Genomic DNA, 15,981 nt, shown 5'->3' with positions numbered 1-15,981 from the left:
CATCCGCGACATAACTTATTTCGGAATAAGTTTCGTACGTAATTTAAATAGAACAGAATAGTTTAACTACCTGAAAGGTAAATTTCTATTATCTGAACAATAAAACTAATACTACACCTTTGAATTGAAGGTACATTGATTATATGATCGTTTCTAACCAAATACAAAATCAAAATAAAAACTAAAGCACGGAAGACACGATGCAATTTATACATATTTTTTATCAAATACGTATTTACCGCGGATATAATAACTTGTGGATTGATAAGGAATGTCCATAACTTCAAAACTAAAAGCGAGAAAAATGGGGATGTTTGTATGAAGTGCTGAATATAATCCAATAAACTAAATATGTTTATTAATTTTTATTCTGTAAAACTAATTTGTGCGCAATTCTCGTATCTTTAGCGCCATTTTGTGTATTGTCAATGTTGATCCGAACTAATTTCTGTTGCATATTTAGAATCACGGGAGTAACAGTAAAAGATAAATCATAATCGTAAGTCGCCGAGTTGTCATAGCAATCTTGGCTAATGGAAGTAACGGAGAGAGAGAGGACCTTAGTATTCATTGTTTAGTATATTCTGTATGTTCTCTAGTGCAGAAAAATTTGTATCGTTTGTGTGTTTAATTCAGTTTTAGTGTGACGAAATGGATAAAAGAATAATTGAAAGGATAAAAAAGTATTATGAAACACTCGTGGACGAAAGGGATATTTTTCTAGAAACATCGGACAAATTATTAAAAAATGTAGGTACTATGCAATATTTGTTAGTGTTTCCTAAATATGGTAAATAAAAAGCAATCATTTTCTCATTTTTTTATGAGCAAAATTATATACGGATACTGAGTCGGCAGTTTTTCTCGTATTTATTTTATGATTCGCAAAACTTTATGGAAAATTGCTAATGCTTGTTATCATTTAGATATTGCAACTCGTGGAGTTACCAAACTTTCACCCAAACGGCGGTAAATTTCTAAGTGGGCAGGTACTGGAATACGAAATGAAAGTTCTGAAGCTATTTAGTGAGATCAATGTTTCACTTCTGAATTTCCTTCACACTGAAATCATTCCAACACTGTGCGGGACAAATTATTCTCGGGGACAAGAAGACGCCTGTCAAGATCTTGGTGATTACTTAAAAGTGACCGTAAATTCAGAATTTCCTATTTTCGTCTCGTCCAAGGAAGGAGCTCCGAAACTGAACAACTGTGAGGTTCAGAATGGTTCCTATGCAAAAAAACCATTGGACAATGACCTGCTAAAGATAATATGTGCCAATTTGACAACCGGAACTCAAACCAACCTTGAAAAACCGGAAACTAGTGGAGAAAATGATTCTCTCATTTTGTCTCAATTTTCCGAGAGTGAACCAACTTCGTCAAGTTCCATGAGTTATCAGCATCCCATTACAAAATTTCAATATTTGACAAACCAAATGCCGGAAGGATACGAAATACCCAACGATGTTTTGGTTGTTAAGGAATACCTTAAAGAATTGAACTCCAAACACGGTCTTGATGATAATGTAATCAGTGAGATGAAACGGGAATTCGGCAAAACTATTCCTAGTTTAAATTATGAGTATGAGATGCCAGTGAGGGAGACGGCCAAGTGCAGTGCGGGAGGACCGAGCTTTTCCAAAGTTGTGCCAGGTATGTTAAAGTGATAGTCTCGAGGGGTTAACCACTGTGGTAAAAATTATGACAGTATTGTGGAAATCAGTGAAATTCATGCCATTCAATTTAAGTTCATTAAATTAAATTAAATTCTTTATTAATTAGTTCCAAGCACTGTTATGAAGAATGAAAGAGATAGACAGAAAATAATTTTATTATAAACAAATTGACTAACACACAGCAGGAAATGATACACATATTAATGAAAAACAAAACAGGTAATAATTCCAAATATTTGGTATGCCATATAAATGATAAATGGGATCCATGATAAAAATTAAGATCAGTATTGGACAGGTCAAAACAATCTTTCAAAAACTTAAAAAATTTATTACAAACAATGATGGAGATTGATAAAGTGATATGTATAGTCTTCTCTAGGGTGTGAAAATGCAGACCCTTAAGGCATTGTCATAAACAAACTCCAAGCATTTGAAATGTGGGTGCTTCAAAGAATACTGAAGAAGGATAGGATGACAACTTTATTTGTCCAGCAAGTTTTGATTAGCGTGAGTTATTTGACCACATCAAAAAGAGGACAATTTGTATTCACCTTATACAAGGTGAATGCTATTCATTTCACTTCTTCCGTTAGATCATTTTTTGTTGCAAACTATACATTTGTCTTGGTAGGTTTCAACTATCAGTTTAACTTTGTCACAACTTTCTTTAGTAACAACAGCCTAGTCTTCCTCCTATTTTTCTACCAAAGTGTCCTCAAAATTCACTTCCGTACTGGCTGGATTAGTTATAGAGATTTTTTCCGCCATACTCGTTCACATTAACTTTTTTACGTGTTTTTTAAAGTTCCTCTTGATACCTTATAGTTTCATATTAAAACGTTTTTTATGAAAACATTGGTGTATTTGTTAAAAAAGGTCCAAAAAAGATATTTTTAATTTTTAATCAAATTTAAACTTACTTTAAAGACTCCCGTAACCCGAAACGAATAAAAAGCAAATTTCGTATGTCATTATGCTGGTCATCATGTATTTACTTCTAATAGATACAGAGGGTTCAAATTAAATAATAACATTAATAATAATATTTTATTACCAACCAAATCATGATACAATAATGACACAGCAACGTCACACAGTGAGATGAATAATTTTACATAAGCAACACAAGGTTACGTTTAAACTACAATTAAAATGGAACTTCAATTACACTTACATTTCGAAATTAAAATTTTAGAAACGTTTGTCAAGAAGCCATAAATTCTTTTTTAAGACTATGTATTATTCATGTTATAATAAACCAATTCCGTCGATCACCTATTCCAAACTAAAAAAATTCTTCGCGAACTATCAACGGCCATTTTGGCTGCCCTAAGATTGTCCTATACCTTATCTCAACACTGAGGAAAGTAAAATAGAAAAAGTGTTTGACCGTAAGTATAAATTTTATTTCTGGCATTTTTATGTACGCAGAGTTTTTTGCAGTGACAGGTATCGTTATGGAATTGACATTACAAACATTTTGATCAAATTTGACTAGTCAATTAAGAAGTGGCCAATCAACCAATCTCAACACTATTTATAGGACAGTTGTTTTTTGTTAATTTAATGCTATGAATATTTTTAAAAATCTAATCATTCTCTTGATTTTTTTTTATCATATACCATACGAAATTTTGGGCAGTTTTGGAAAAACGTGTTTTTACACTTGAAAACTAAAATTGAAAATTTTTATTATGGATCCGTGGAAGTGGTTGATATTTAATGCTTTGATATATCTATCGAAAAATGTTAATTCTAATTTTTTTTTTAATGGAACACCCTCTATTTAGCACTTTTATTGATTTAATTCTGTATATTCTTTTTTTACAAAAATTGATAGTTTAGAAGTTATGGCCAGTTTTCTGCTACAACTCGCGTATTTTGTTTTAAATTTAACTAAATCTGTATATAATCTAATTCTATCTCTCCTATCTCATTTTTTTTAAACAGTAATTACTTCAGCTATTATCTTGATTCGGGTTTAAAGGCCGTCGTCGATTGAAATTACTTCCTAACGTTTCGCTAGCACGAGTGGCGAGCTTCTTCAGAGGTCCTTCCATTTCCGATGTTGGACGTAGACTGACGATTTTTCCTGCGCAGGTTGTATTTATGCCGATTGGTGGTGGGCGGGGTTTGTTCCGCTTCGGTTGGTCTCGGGATATCGATCGGTACTGCTCGGGCGTTCCTAAGGATCGGGTTCCAGATTCTGTTGAGTCTAAGGGTCTCCTCCTTTCGGTTGAAATTGTGTGGGTGTTTTTGTATCTCAATGGCTTCCCTGACTAGTCTGTTGTGATAGCCGTTGACCGATGCTAGTAACTTACAGCTCTCAAAGTGTATCCTGTGTTCCCCGCTGCCCAGTGCGTGTTCAGCTACTGCAGACTTCTCTGTATGTCCTAGCCTGCAGCTTGCTTTATGCTCCTTAAGTCTCGTTCCCATTGATCTTTTGGTAGTCCCGATGTAGACCTTTCCGCATGAACACGGAATGCAGTAGACTCCTGCAGCTGAAAGTGAGCCCCTCCTGTCCTTCGCTGACCTGATGGTCTGCTGGATCTTCTTTGTAGGCTTAAATATTGTTTTGATGTCGTGTCTTTTCAATACTCTGCCAATCCTGTCTTTGACACTCGGAATATACGGCAGATATGCGTGGGAGGTGGAGGGTCGTTGTTCGGGATCCCAAGATCTTGATGTTCTTGAGTTCATTGATCTCTCGATCTCCCTCTTGCTGTAGCCATTTGCCTCGAACGCAGTTTTTAGGTGTTCAAGTTCCATCTGGAGGTTCTCCGGTTCGCAAATCCTTCGGGCTCGTTCTGTCAGGGTTCTGATAACCCCATACTTTTGACTTGGGTGATGGTTGGATAGAGCATGCAGGTATCTGTCCGTATGGGTTGGTTTTCTGTAAACTGTGTGGCCCAGCTTCTTACCTCGCTTCCTCACTAGTACGTCCAAGAATGCAAGTTGTTGGTCATTTTCAGTCTCCATAGTAAACTGGATGCTGGGATGCTGACTGTTGAGATGCTGCAGAAAGTTGTTGAGCTTGTCCATACCATGTTTCCAAATCACGAAGGTGTCATCCACGTACCGGAACCACGTTGCTGGCTTGTACTCTGAGATCTCGATCGCTTTTTCCTCAAAGTGTTCCATAAATAAGTTGGCTATAACCGGACTTAGTGGGCTTCCCATTGCCACTCCGTCCACCTGTTCGTAGAAGTTTCCCTTCCACACGAAATAGCTACCAGTCAGACAGACTTCAAAAAGTTTGCAAATATCGACAAGAAATATCCTGTTCACCAGGTCCAAGCAACTCTTCAGAGGTACTTTGGTAAACAGTGAGACGACGTCGAAGCTCACAAGGATGTCGTTTTGTTCAATATTGCTATCTTGAATCTTGCGCACGAAGTCGGTGGAGTCCTTGATGTAACTGGTGCCGTGCCCTACGTGTGGTTGGAGCAGCGATGCCAAGTGCATAAAGCAAGCTGCAGGCTAGGACATACAGAGAAGTCTGCAGTAGCTGAACACGCACTGGGCAGCGGGGAACACAGGATACACTTTGAGAGCTGTAAGTTACTAGCATCGGTCAACGGCTATCACAACAGACTAGTCAGGGAAGCCATTGAGATACAAAAACACCCACACAATTTCAACCGAAAGGAGGAGACCCTTAGACTCAACCAAATCTGGAACCCGATCCTTAGGAATGCCCGAGCAGTACCGATCGATATCCCGAGACCAACCGAAGCGGAACAAGTCCCGCCTACCACCAATCGGCATAAATACAACCTGCGCAGGAGAAATCGTCAGTCTACGTCCAACATCGGAGATGGAAGGACCTCTGAAGAAGCTCGCCACTCGTGCTAGCGAAACGTTAGGAAGTAATTCCAATCGACGACGGCCTTTAAACCCGAATCAAGATAATAGCTTATCAACGGGCCGCGAAAGCCTTAACCAATTTATCAGTAATTACTTCAGTTTGATATAAAATAACAAGGAAAGCAAGTAAATAGAACTTATTACTTATTACAAAACATTTTCTAACCCCCGTAAACATGTATGGTTTCAATTTCTAGCATTTCTGACCGCGTGTTATTTTTACATTACATTTACATGAAAAAAAAAAGAACTAATAAAATTGGTATCTGGACAGAAATACACAGAAGAAAAAATGGCTTTTTAGAGTATTCAAGAGCGTCTAGATCTTCATGTTACAAAGAAATAATGGGTCCAGCTTTAGTCCTAACAAAATAGAGGTTGTTGTATCCTACAAGAATAATCTCAACACGACTTTCAAATATTTCAAAAAATCTGTTTACCGATGAGGCAATTTTCAAAACAGTTTGTATCTTCAACAGAAAAAATACTCATTACTGTGGTATCTCAAATGAAAATCGTGTAAAAGAAATTAAGAAACAGGGTCGGAGAAGTGTTTGTGTGTGGTGTGGCATTATAAGTGGTCGAATAGGCCCAATATTTTATGATTTGGTTCTGAAGGGTGAGAGATATTTAAATTGGTGGAAGAACTATATATTTTCATTAATTGATAATCTGCTGGACAATATTAAAGATAGTGTGCCATATCACACCCTAGTGCCTGTTAGAAATTGTTAAAATCGACATTTTCCATTTTGGATTCGTCTGTACGGGACCATGGATTGTCCAGCGAGGAGCAATGACTTGACACCCTTTAACTTTTTTTTTATGGGACTATTGCGATAATTGAAACCATATACCGCCTGGCTTACCAGACCTTAATCCGACGGGCTTCTTTTTTTGTGGGGCACTTAAAGTCTTTAGTATACGAAACACCTATAACAAATATCAATGATCTGCGACAAAAAATAATAAACTTTTTTAAAACATTTTTTTAATTGTAATGGGTGTTTTTTTTTCGATGTATAGAACTTTAAGTTGGCATTACTGTTCAAGATAGCGGACGATTTAACAGCTGTCAAGTGGCAAAGTATGGTTTGGCAATTCATGATGAATAGACTCACGCCTGAAAAACGCTTGCAAATAGTGCAATTTTATTTCGAAAATAATGGTTCTGTGCGGAATACGTATCGCGCACTACGTCCATTTTATCGTCAACAAAATCGTCCATCAGAGCAGTTAATTCGATTAAACATGGAACGTTTTCGCACAACGTTTACTCTTATTGATAACTCGCATCCCCAGAGACTCCGTACGGTGCGTACAGAAGAAGCTATTGCTGCTGTAGAGCGTAGCATTGAGGAAGACCCGAATGAGTCCATCTGCCATCGAGCACAAGAATTGGATCTGCGCCCATCCACTTTATGGAAGATTTTGCGGAAGGCTCTTGGTTTACGTGATTGCAAAATCCAACTCGTGCAAGAATTGAAGCCAAACGATCAAGTAAGGCGTAGATTCGTCGAATGGGTCCAAAACGAGATTGCCGTTGTTCCCGATTTTCATAAGCGAATTTTGTTTAGCGATGTAGCGCACTTCTGGTTGAATGGCTACGTCAACAAACAAACCTGCCACATTTGGAGCGAAGCTAATCCTCAAGTGTATGTCGAAACACCGTTACATCCAGAAAAACTGACTTCTTCAAAACCGATGATGGCCATAACGTTGCAGTCAATGGTGATCGGTATAGAGCTATGATTACTAACTCTTTCATTCCTGAATTGAATAACCATGATGTCCAGGAGATGTGGTTTCAACAAGACGGCGCAACATGTCACACAGCTCGTACCACAATCGATTTATTGAAAGACACGTTTGGTGACCGCCTAATTTCACGTTTTGGACCTGTGAATTGGCCTCCAAGATCTTGTGATTTAACACCGCTAGACTACTTTCTGTGGGACTATGTAAAGTCATTGGTCTATGCGGATAAGCCACAAACGCTTGATCATTTGGAAGACAACATTCGAAGTGTTATTGCCGATATATGGCCACAAATGTTGGAAAAAGTCATCGAAAAATGGACGTCCAGATTGGACTACATCCGCGCCAGCCGTGGCGGTCATATGCCAGAAATCATATTTAAAATGTAATGGCACAAGATTATCTTTCGGATAAATAAAATTCATGTCAATCGAATAATCCATTTTTGTTTAAAAAAAACTCCCCTTATAATGTTGAATTCACCATGACACAAAGTTCAGATAAATTGTAATGGTAGATTCCGATAAATTCTGTATTTTGGTTTTTGAAACCTACACACTTTGAATTGTTGCTAAACTACTTACAGTCAGATAATTTAGATATTAATTATTCTAAAATCACGTAAATCAAAATATCAATAGCACTCTGTAGAAAACTACAGAACTATAAATAAGTTTGCTACAATCCTTTTTTTTTTTTAAATTGAATTAGCAATTTGTCAGCGTCTGGTAAATTTCATGACAAAATGTAACCTTTTAAAAACTAATCAACCTGGTAGATCTTCCCAGACGGCTATCTTTCAGTTCAGCAAACGAATTTTGGACTTTATTGAACAGGGTGACAACAGTTTGCTTAGACTTATCAAAAGCTTACCACTCTGTTGATATTAAACTTTTAATTAATAAGCTGGTGCGGTATGGCATAAGAGGAACTACATTAAAATTGTTTAAATCTTATTTAACAAATAGGCCACAGAAAGTTATAATCACAAAGGATAAACAAACTTATTACTCAGAAACTATGGAAAGTAAAATCGGGATTATCCAGGGGCCAATTTTGTTTGTTGTAATTTTTCTTAACTTCTCAAAGTGTAACATGTTATGCGTATGATACTAATCTCGTAATCAGTGATTGGTTCTCTGAGAACAAACTCATTGTGAACAAGGACAAGACCAGAATTTTGCTTTTTAGGACTAAGCTGTCGAAGTTAGTTGAACTTCAAAATATATGTTTTCGAAAGGTTCACATCAAACAACTCTGTCTATGGGCTTTATATCTATGAATATCTGTTATTTTTCTTGAAGTATAGAAATATGTTCGGCCTGCAAACTATAAACATGAATGTAAACTATCCCATACACAGATTGACACCGTCTGAGAAAAGCTAAGTTTGTCTGAGACTATTTAATAACTTGCCGAATAACGTTAAGTCCGTTGCCAGTAAGAGCGCATTTAAAAAGAAGCTAAACAATCTTTTCATTGCCTTGGAATCGTATTTCATCCATGAGTATCACACCCACAAGTTTGAGTGACGCCCCCGACTTTTTTGACGCCAGCATAGTAATTGTATTGTGGCCTAATTTAGAAATAAAGCTATATTATTATTATTATTTTGATTGAAGTGCTAGTTAGCCACCACTGACAAATCCAGTATTGCTACTCATCTGTGTATTTACGAATCTTTCATTGCCTTTTACCGAAGGTGGATCATGAAGAATAGCCTCGCGCTTTTTAATTGTTTTGTCCTGAAATGTTTTCCCAACAGTATATCGGTTTCTCAGCAAAAATTCAGAAATGCTAGCAATGTACAACAACGAACTTTGCTAACAACTGCCGTAAAGTAATTATAACTCTAATAATTATGTGGTAGGTCAACTACTTGTCCATCTACCTGCCACTCTCGGGACCCTTGACCATCACCATAATACTCCTATGAAAATCGGTTACGATGTCTAAGTTTCACAGTTAACCCTCTCGCATTAAAAAAAAGGGCATAGTCAAAAATTCCACAGCAGCAGTTTTTTTTAAATTTCCTTTACTCGAGTTTTTAAGTATGCTTTATCCAATGGACAATAATGCCTGCAATCTTTCTCCCGGAGCTCCTAACTTTCTTCTTTCAAATGAAAAATTTTAACAATAATGCAATTTACATATTTGAATGAAGAAATTGTATTCTATTTTTGTGAATTCTATGACAGGTCGATTCTGAATTGGTAAGATTACATGAAGTTCTGTAGAAAGTTTATTAAATTTTTTGGATGCTAAAATTTGTTCAATTTTTTCTGAAAAAGAAGAGCCTGTATATAAAAGAAAAGAGGTAAAAGGAAAAAAATATTAATTATTTGTAAAATTTTCAGGCTCTGAACTTTTTTGTTCTGTTTTGATCAAAAACCAGCAAAAAGTAGCAGCTTGTGTGCTACTATAAAGAACTGATGTTTCCTGAGTATTAAGTATACAGGGTGTCAATTCTAAAAGGATAATCTTGATTGAGTATTACAAAAAATAACGCAGAAAAAAGGGCCATTTTAATTTTTCGTAGATGTTTTTCTTTTCAAGGGGTGAGATTTATTTTTACACTTTATTTAGGTAGGGGTGGTTGGGTGGTATCTCTTTTGAAAGGTCCAGTTTGATAATCTAATAATATTGATAATCAGTATCGTTTAATTTTAAAACTAATTGACAAAATTTTAAAATTTTAAATTGGTCGCAGAGGTATAAAAAAGACATTTAAAATGAGGTGCCACTTAAGCCGCCTTTCCTACATAAATTGTAAGAGTAAATTTCACCTCTTGAATTGAAGTGTTTAACTGTTCATTATACAGGGTTAGTAAAAAGTACCTGAAGGCTTAAATATTTCCAAAGTTGCAAGAGCTGGAACGATAAAATTTAATCCTTCGTGGTTTTGAACATGTGGAATTCAGAAATGATCACAGCAATGTTGTTAGATTTATCAGTGCAAGGTTACTAGAATTATAAATACCGTCGCGAAATCTCATAACATTGTTATTAGCATGTTTGAATTTTGCATTTTCAAAAATTCTCAGGTGTTGAATTTTATCGTTCCAGCGTTTTTTTTGGAAATTTATGCGTTCCGACTTCCATTTACTAACCCGGTATGTATGTATTATACTTCTAATGGCAGTATTTTCATCCATATCTATTACAGTTTATTTTTTTGCCATAACTCTCTTCAGTCATATCGGAACACATCTCAACAACTATTTTTGCGAATCGAAATATTGAGTTTTGGTGGCGAACACATTGAGAACAATAGTTTTCTATTTTTTAGAAAGCAACCAATTCAGAAACATGAGCAATTTTCAAAAACAAACTTTGTAAATAACTGTATTAAGTAATCTATATGGTAACTATCGTAGGCCAATTATACTCCAGTCAGAGCAGTTCCGTTGTTACATCACGTATAGTGACGTAATCAAATGATGACCACTTCTTAATTGACTAGTCAAATTCGATCATATGTATTTCATAATAAATTATTAGATATGCCTTGGTGATTTACATCTTACTTTCAAACGCGTTTTAAAATGCACAAGAAATTATTTTGTAATAAATCAACTCTTTTCTGCAATTTAACTAATAAAGTCAAATTATATATTTTGATATTGAGTTTTTTATAAATTATTACTTTAGTCACTTAAAAACCAAAAAAAATTTGTTCTAGTCCCGTCTGTAAATTGCCTAATTACACACCGATCTAGCGTGCTGGAAGCGTCACTTTACTGCGTCAGTTTCGTTTCCCACGGATCGGAGCCACTTCGGACATTTCCGGGATTTTACCGCACGGGTTTGGGAGCAATCGGATGTTTTGGAGATATTTGAATTTTGACATTTATCAATTCTGACGGTCATGTCAGTCAATATATTCGTGTTGTTTTGCGAAAATGTACCCAAAAACTAATGGTCGTAGAAAAAGTATATTATGTAACACGTTCGGTAAACTTTTTAAGTCACTCGTTTATTAAACACTCGTTCCGCTCCTGTCAAATGAACTCGTGAGTCAAATGCCGTTTCCCGCACTTGTTGCATAATATACTATTTTTCCTATATTTAATGTATTGCGTATTTGTAAACCGAAATATGTTCAAAACAAATTATTACTTGCTTATTACAAAAAGACGTTTTCCATGAAATTAAACATTACAAAATAGTGCAACCAAGAAGGGATGATAATCACACCTAAAAATGTTTAATAATTTTCTTTCGTTTTGCTTTTTATAAAACTTCTGGATTCCTCCTGCGTCGGTTTTTGGTTGAGTCGAATAGCTAACGTTTTGCCGATTGGCATGATTCTCCTGTTGGCTTCCGAGCTTGACTGAAACTGGCTTGCACTTTACTGTGTACCTGCTTTTATATTGGTTGAAGTTGTTTTAGGGGGCCGGAGCTAAATGAGGGGCATAAACACCGTCTCAGATGACTGATTCCCATATTGGTGACATCTGAGTCGCGGTTAAGATTCTTAGGTTGCTTATAGATTTCTATAGACTCATGGATTTTTCATTGGTAAAAGAGATTACATGCAAGAATTTTAGTTTTGTCTACTGAGGATTCCGGACCATCAGGCCAAATAACAAAAGTATCATCGTTTCCATAATTTTAGACTTCCATAAACAAATTCGCGATGACTGGTGATAGTGGAGAGCCCATAGTTGTTCTCGACGTTTATTCAAAAATTTGACCGTTATAAGCACAGTATGCTCCGGACAAGCATTTTTCAATCAAGGTGAGAAGGTTTGGTTCCAGATTCCCGGATTTTAATATATCTGAAATGATGGCTTCAGGAATAGGAACTTTAGTAAAGAGTTCTACGTCTACGTCGAAACTAACTAATTGAAAGGAATTAAGTACGAAACTGTCAGTTTTCCCTGTAAAGGGTTTTAATATATTGGAGAACCAATGGTGCTGACAATAGGTCGAAGAGGTAATCGTGGTTTGTGAATTTTTGGGAGTCCGTAGAGACGAGGAATTTTAGAGTCATGAGGGGTGACAGATTTTTTCTGATAGAAAAGAAGCCTTAATGATAAATTTAAGGTTGTGTTCCATAGATAACGTAGGATCTTTTTTAAGTTGATGATATGACCCGTCTGTAAGAATATCTTGAATCTTTTCCTGATATTCATTTGTGTTCATGACCGCCGTAGCATTTCCTTTATCTGCTTTCAAGATTACGATGTCGGGATTAGATTTTAGAAATTTTAGGGCAATGCGTGCAGGCTTTCCAATATTAGATTTAGGGGGTTTTGATTTTTTAAAGATTTTTGCGGGTTCAAATCGAATTTTATTAGTTGTTTGAGATGGTAGTTTGTTTAGGATAGACTCGGCATTTGAAATGATTTCCTCTTTTGAAAGAACTGATTTTTCCGTTTCCGAAAGTTGGTGCGATGATACATTTGTCACAGTGTTTGGTAGTTGAGAAGAGTTTGATGGTTTCCCTAGTGTTGGCGTTAGTTTTCCAAATTTATGAATGTGATTCTGGGTAGAAGATAAACGGAGATTTAAAGCTTTGCCATGAAACATGTTTGAAAGGGTATCGAACTCGGATGGAGACAAGATCGAAGCAATTTCAAGGTGTAGAAACAGAAGGATCTTATTGAATAAGTCTATTTCCTTACGGGTATGATGAATTCTAGAATTAAAGCGAAACTAGATTTTCGAAGAATTTTCTAAGCGGACTAAGTTTTGACATGATGGGATATTTTAAGAAAATTGAGAAGGACGATAACGTCTCTACAACGTAACAAAAAGGTCAGTGTACAAAGTAATCTTACCAGTTTCATTCGGTGATCTAACTTTCTGCTGTTGCGCTTGGTGTACTCTCCATAAAGGCTTGTTAATTGTTCAAAGAAACTTCCACAGGCTAATATTCTTAAAATATCCGATCATGTCCGCTTATAAAATTCTTCGAAAATCTAGTTTAGTACCCGGAAGGAAATAGACGTAATCTTGTCTCCATCCGACCCCTTCAAACATGATTCATGGCAAAGCTTTAAATTTCCGTTTATCTTCTACCCAAACCAAACACTTTGATAAATGTATCATTGCACCAACTGTCGGAAACGGAAAAATCAGTTCTCTCATAAGGTTCCAACTTTGTCCTTGTCCCACGTATTATCCCAAAAGAGGAGATCATTTCGAATGTCAAGTCTATCCTAAACAAACTACTATCTCAAACAGCTAATGAAATTCGATTTGAAACCGCAAAAATCCTTAAAAAATCAAAACCGCCTAAATCTAATATTGCAAAGCCCGAACGCATTGCCCGAAAATCTCTAAAATTTAAGCCCGACATCGTAATCCTAAAAGCAGATAAAGGAAATGCTACGGTGGTCATGAACAGAAATGAATATCAGGAAAAGATTCAAGGTATGCTTACAGACTGATCATATCGTCAACTTAAAAAAGAACCTATGTCATCTATGGGACGGAACCTTAAATCTATTATTAAAGCTTCCTCTCTATCAGACTTCGTGAAAAAATCTGTTACCCCTCATGACTCTAAAATTCCTCGTCTCTACGGACTTCCAAAGATTCACAAACCAGGATTACCCCTACCTATTGTCAGCACCAACATATTATTTATTAAAACCCATTACAGAAAAAACTGACAGTTTCGTACTCAATTCCTTTTACTTCATTGAACAAATAAAACGCATTACATTAGATCCAGAAGATATTCTGGTTAGTTTCTATGTAGAATCCCTTTTTTACTAAAGTTCCTTTTCCTGAAACCATCATTTCAGATATATTAAAATCCGAGAATCTGTACTATCAGCACATACAGTCATCAATATGGGATACAGTCATCCGAGACGGTGTTTATGCCCCTCATTTAGCTTCGCCCCCCTCAAACAATATAAAAGCAGAGTAAAACGCGAGCCAGTTTCAGTCAAGCTCTGAAGAAGCCAACAGGATGATTGGCGAAATGTTAGCTAGTTCGACTCAACAAAAACCGACGCAGGAGGAATCCAGAAGTTTTATAAAAAGTATTACAGTAGTGTGGAAGTTTCTTTGAAAAAGTTTTCTTTCATTTTATTACCAAAACTCATTTAGTTAGGTAGTTAGGTATGATCGAAAAAAATCGGGTTGTTTTAAGTAATACTGATATTATTTCAAAGTCAGGCCAAATTTAATTTCGATAATAGTATATTATGCAACAAGTACGGTAAACGGCATTTGACTCACGAGTTTATTTGACACGAGCGGAGAATTTTGTTCAAGCGAAGACGAGGTGACTTTTTAAAAACTTTATTTTCAAAATAAAATCGAAAATTAAGAGTTTCTGCAGCAGCAGTTACAACAAGAATAATCATATTACTTAAAACTAAGACTTTATAGGTTCATATCCGAAAAGCTGACGATGTGAATCTCACGGTCTCTTCATAGTACCATCGTGGCCAAATGCTGACATCGTAGATCTCATGGTGTCCTATCCTTATTACGTAGACCTTGTAAATAACTCCTCCCTCCTCAAGAAGCAAACATAATGGAATGAGTTTGCTCCGGCTGATTGGATTTATTGGGTTCGGATTGATTATGTTGACATTTCGGTAGAGGTTTCTTTCTAAAAACGATCATTAGGGCTGCAATGACCGCTAGAAAAAATATAATAACAATAATATTAGTTATTAAACTTGTAGACATAGGCTGGCCAATTTCTTCAATCGGTTGTAGTTCATTTGTTATCTGTTTTAATTGATATAGGTCTTGCAAGTTAATTTGACTGATATTCGCTAATCTGTGTGACGTAATTGGTTTAAATTCTTCTATATAGACTTCAGGTAAAAGCAAAGGCTTTCGTTTCATAATTTTGGCATTGTTGTAATAATTTTTCTTGCCCAAGGTAATTTGACAAGCAGCTGGAATTTCTATAAGTGTTGGAATATGATCTTAAGGTATCGATCAATTTTACACTTAGCAAATACCAATGTATTTTTAACAGGTAATACAAGCACCTTTTCTTGCGTTACTTGCTCCGCAAGAGGTTGTATTAATTCGATATGGTGTTTTCGGCAGTTGCTTATAGGCTGATTTTCAAGCAATTGAATCGTGCATTCATCCTTCGAGTTGTAGTTTTCGTGGCAGTAGAAAGTATGCTCGATTTCGGAACAGCAGGTCTCTTTGAAATGCATATCTTCTTTTTTTCGTGCGACATAGGGGTATTTTGGAATAATTATCGTGTTATTTTGGATAACAGGAAACAGGTGATGGAAACAAAAATATTTAAGCCTTAAAATAGGGAACTGAATAGCAAAAATTATTTTACTCTCTGTAAATGTTACTTGAGTACCTAAAAATTGGTAATAAGATAACGTGTTATTAAATTTTGGTAATTCGTTTATATCATAAATTGATTTTAAATAATCGATCATTTTCTGAATTTCCAAAACAGAAAATATTGAATTGTGTAAAGCATTAGTGTGTGCAAACACACTTGCGTTCTCTAAATTATCCAGAAAATTTATCGAGTTTTGACAGTCAAGTAAAATTTGGGATAAAACACTTTGAAAGGTAATATATAACTGAAGATTATTGATCGTGTTATCAACAGATCCTTTTAATATATCCATTGCTTTCTCTAGTTGGTTTTGGTTACGAAATAGAGTCGAAATCGTTAAGTTATAATTATCAATCAACCGTTTCGATAAAGATATTTGAG

The 15,981-nt window shown here is 35.8% G+C and overlaps 2 protein-coding genes across 12 annotated transcripts in view; one reads left to right on the top strand and one right to left on the bottom strand.

Annotated features, from left to right (window-relative positions):
• Positions 1–15,981, bottom strand: part of LOC132698999 (mucin-2-like) — a 475,159-nt gene that overhangs the window by 265,372 nt on the left and 193,806 nt on the right. The gene's annotated exons all lie outside the window — the stretch shown is intronic.
• LOC132699000 (uncharacterized) overlaps positions 155–15,981 on the top strand; it is a 72,551-nt gene continuing 56,724 nt past the window's right edge. For 9 of the 11 annotated variants that reach the window (XR_009618460.1, XR_009618458.1, XR_009618459.1 and 6 more), the window contains exons 1-2: positions 593–750; positions 927–1,656. Coding sequence is in view for 7 of the 11 variants with exons in the window: in XM_060665380.1 (XP_060521363.1) it covers positions 652–750; positions 927–1,656 (829 nt within the window). In the remaining 4 variants the exon portion in view is untranslated. The other 2 variants (XM_060665378.1, XM_060665384.1) reach the window with 2 other exon arrangements.

This window comes from Cylas formicarius, unplaced genomic scaffold, assembly GCF_029955315.1.
Source record: "Cylas formicarius isolate icCylForm1 unplaced genomic scaffold, icCylForm1.1 PGA_scaffold_3__17_contigs__length_32017465, whole genome shotgun sequence".
In the NCBI taxonomy this organism is placed as follows: Eukaryota; Metazoa; Arthropoda; class Insecta; order Coleoptera; family Brentidae; genus Cylas; species Cylas formicarius.
The sequence above is the reverse complement of the archived record's forward strand: the minus strand, read 5'-3'. Positions and strand labels throughout refer to the sequence as shown.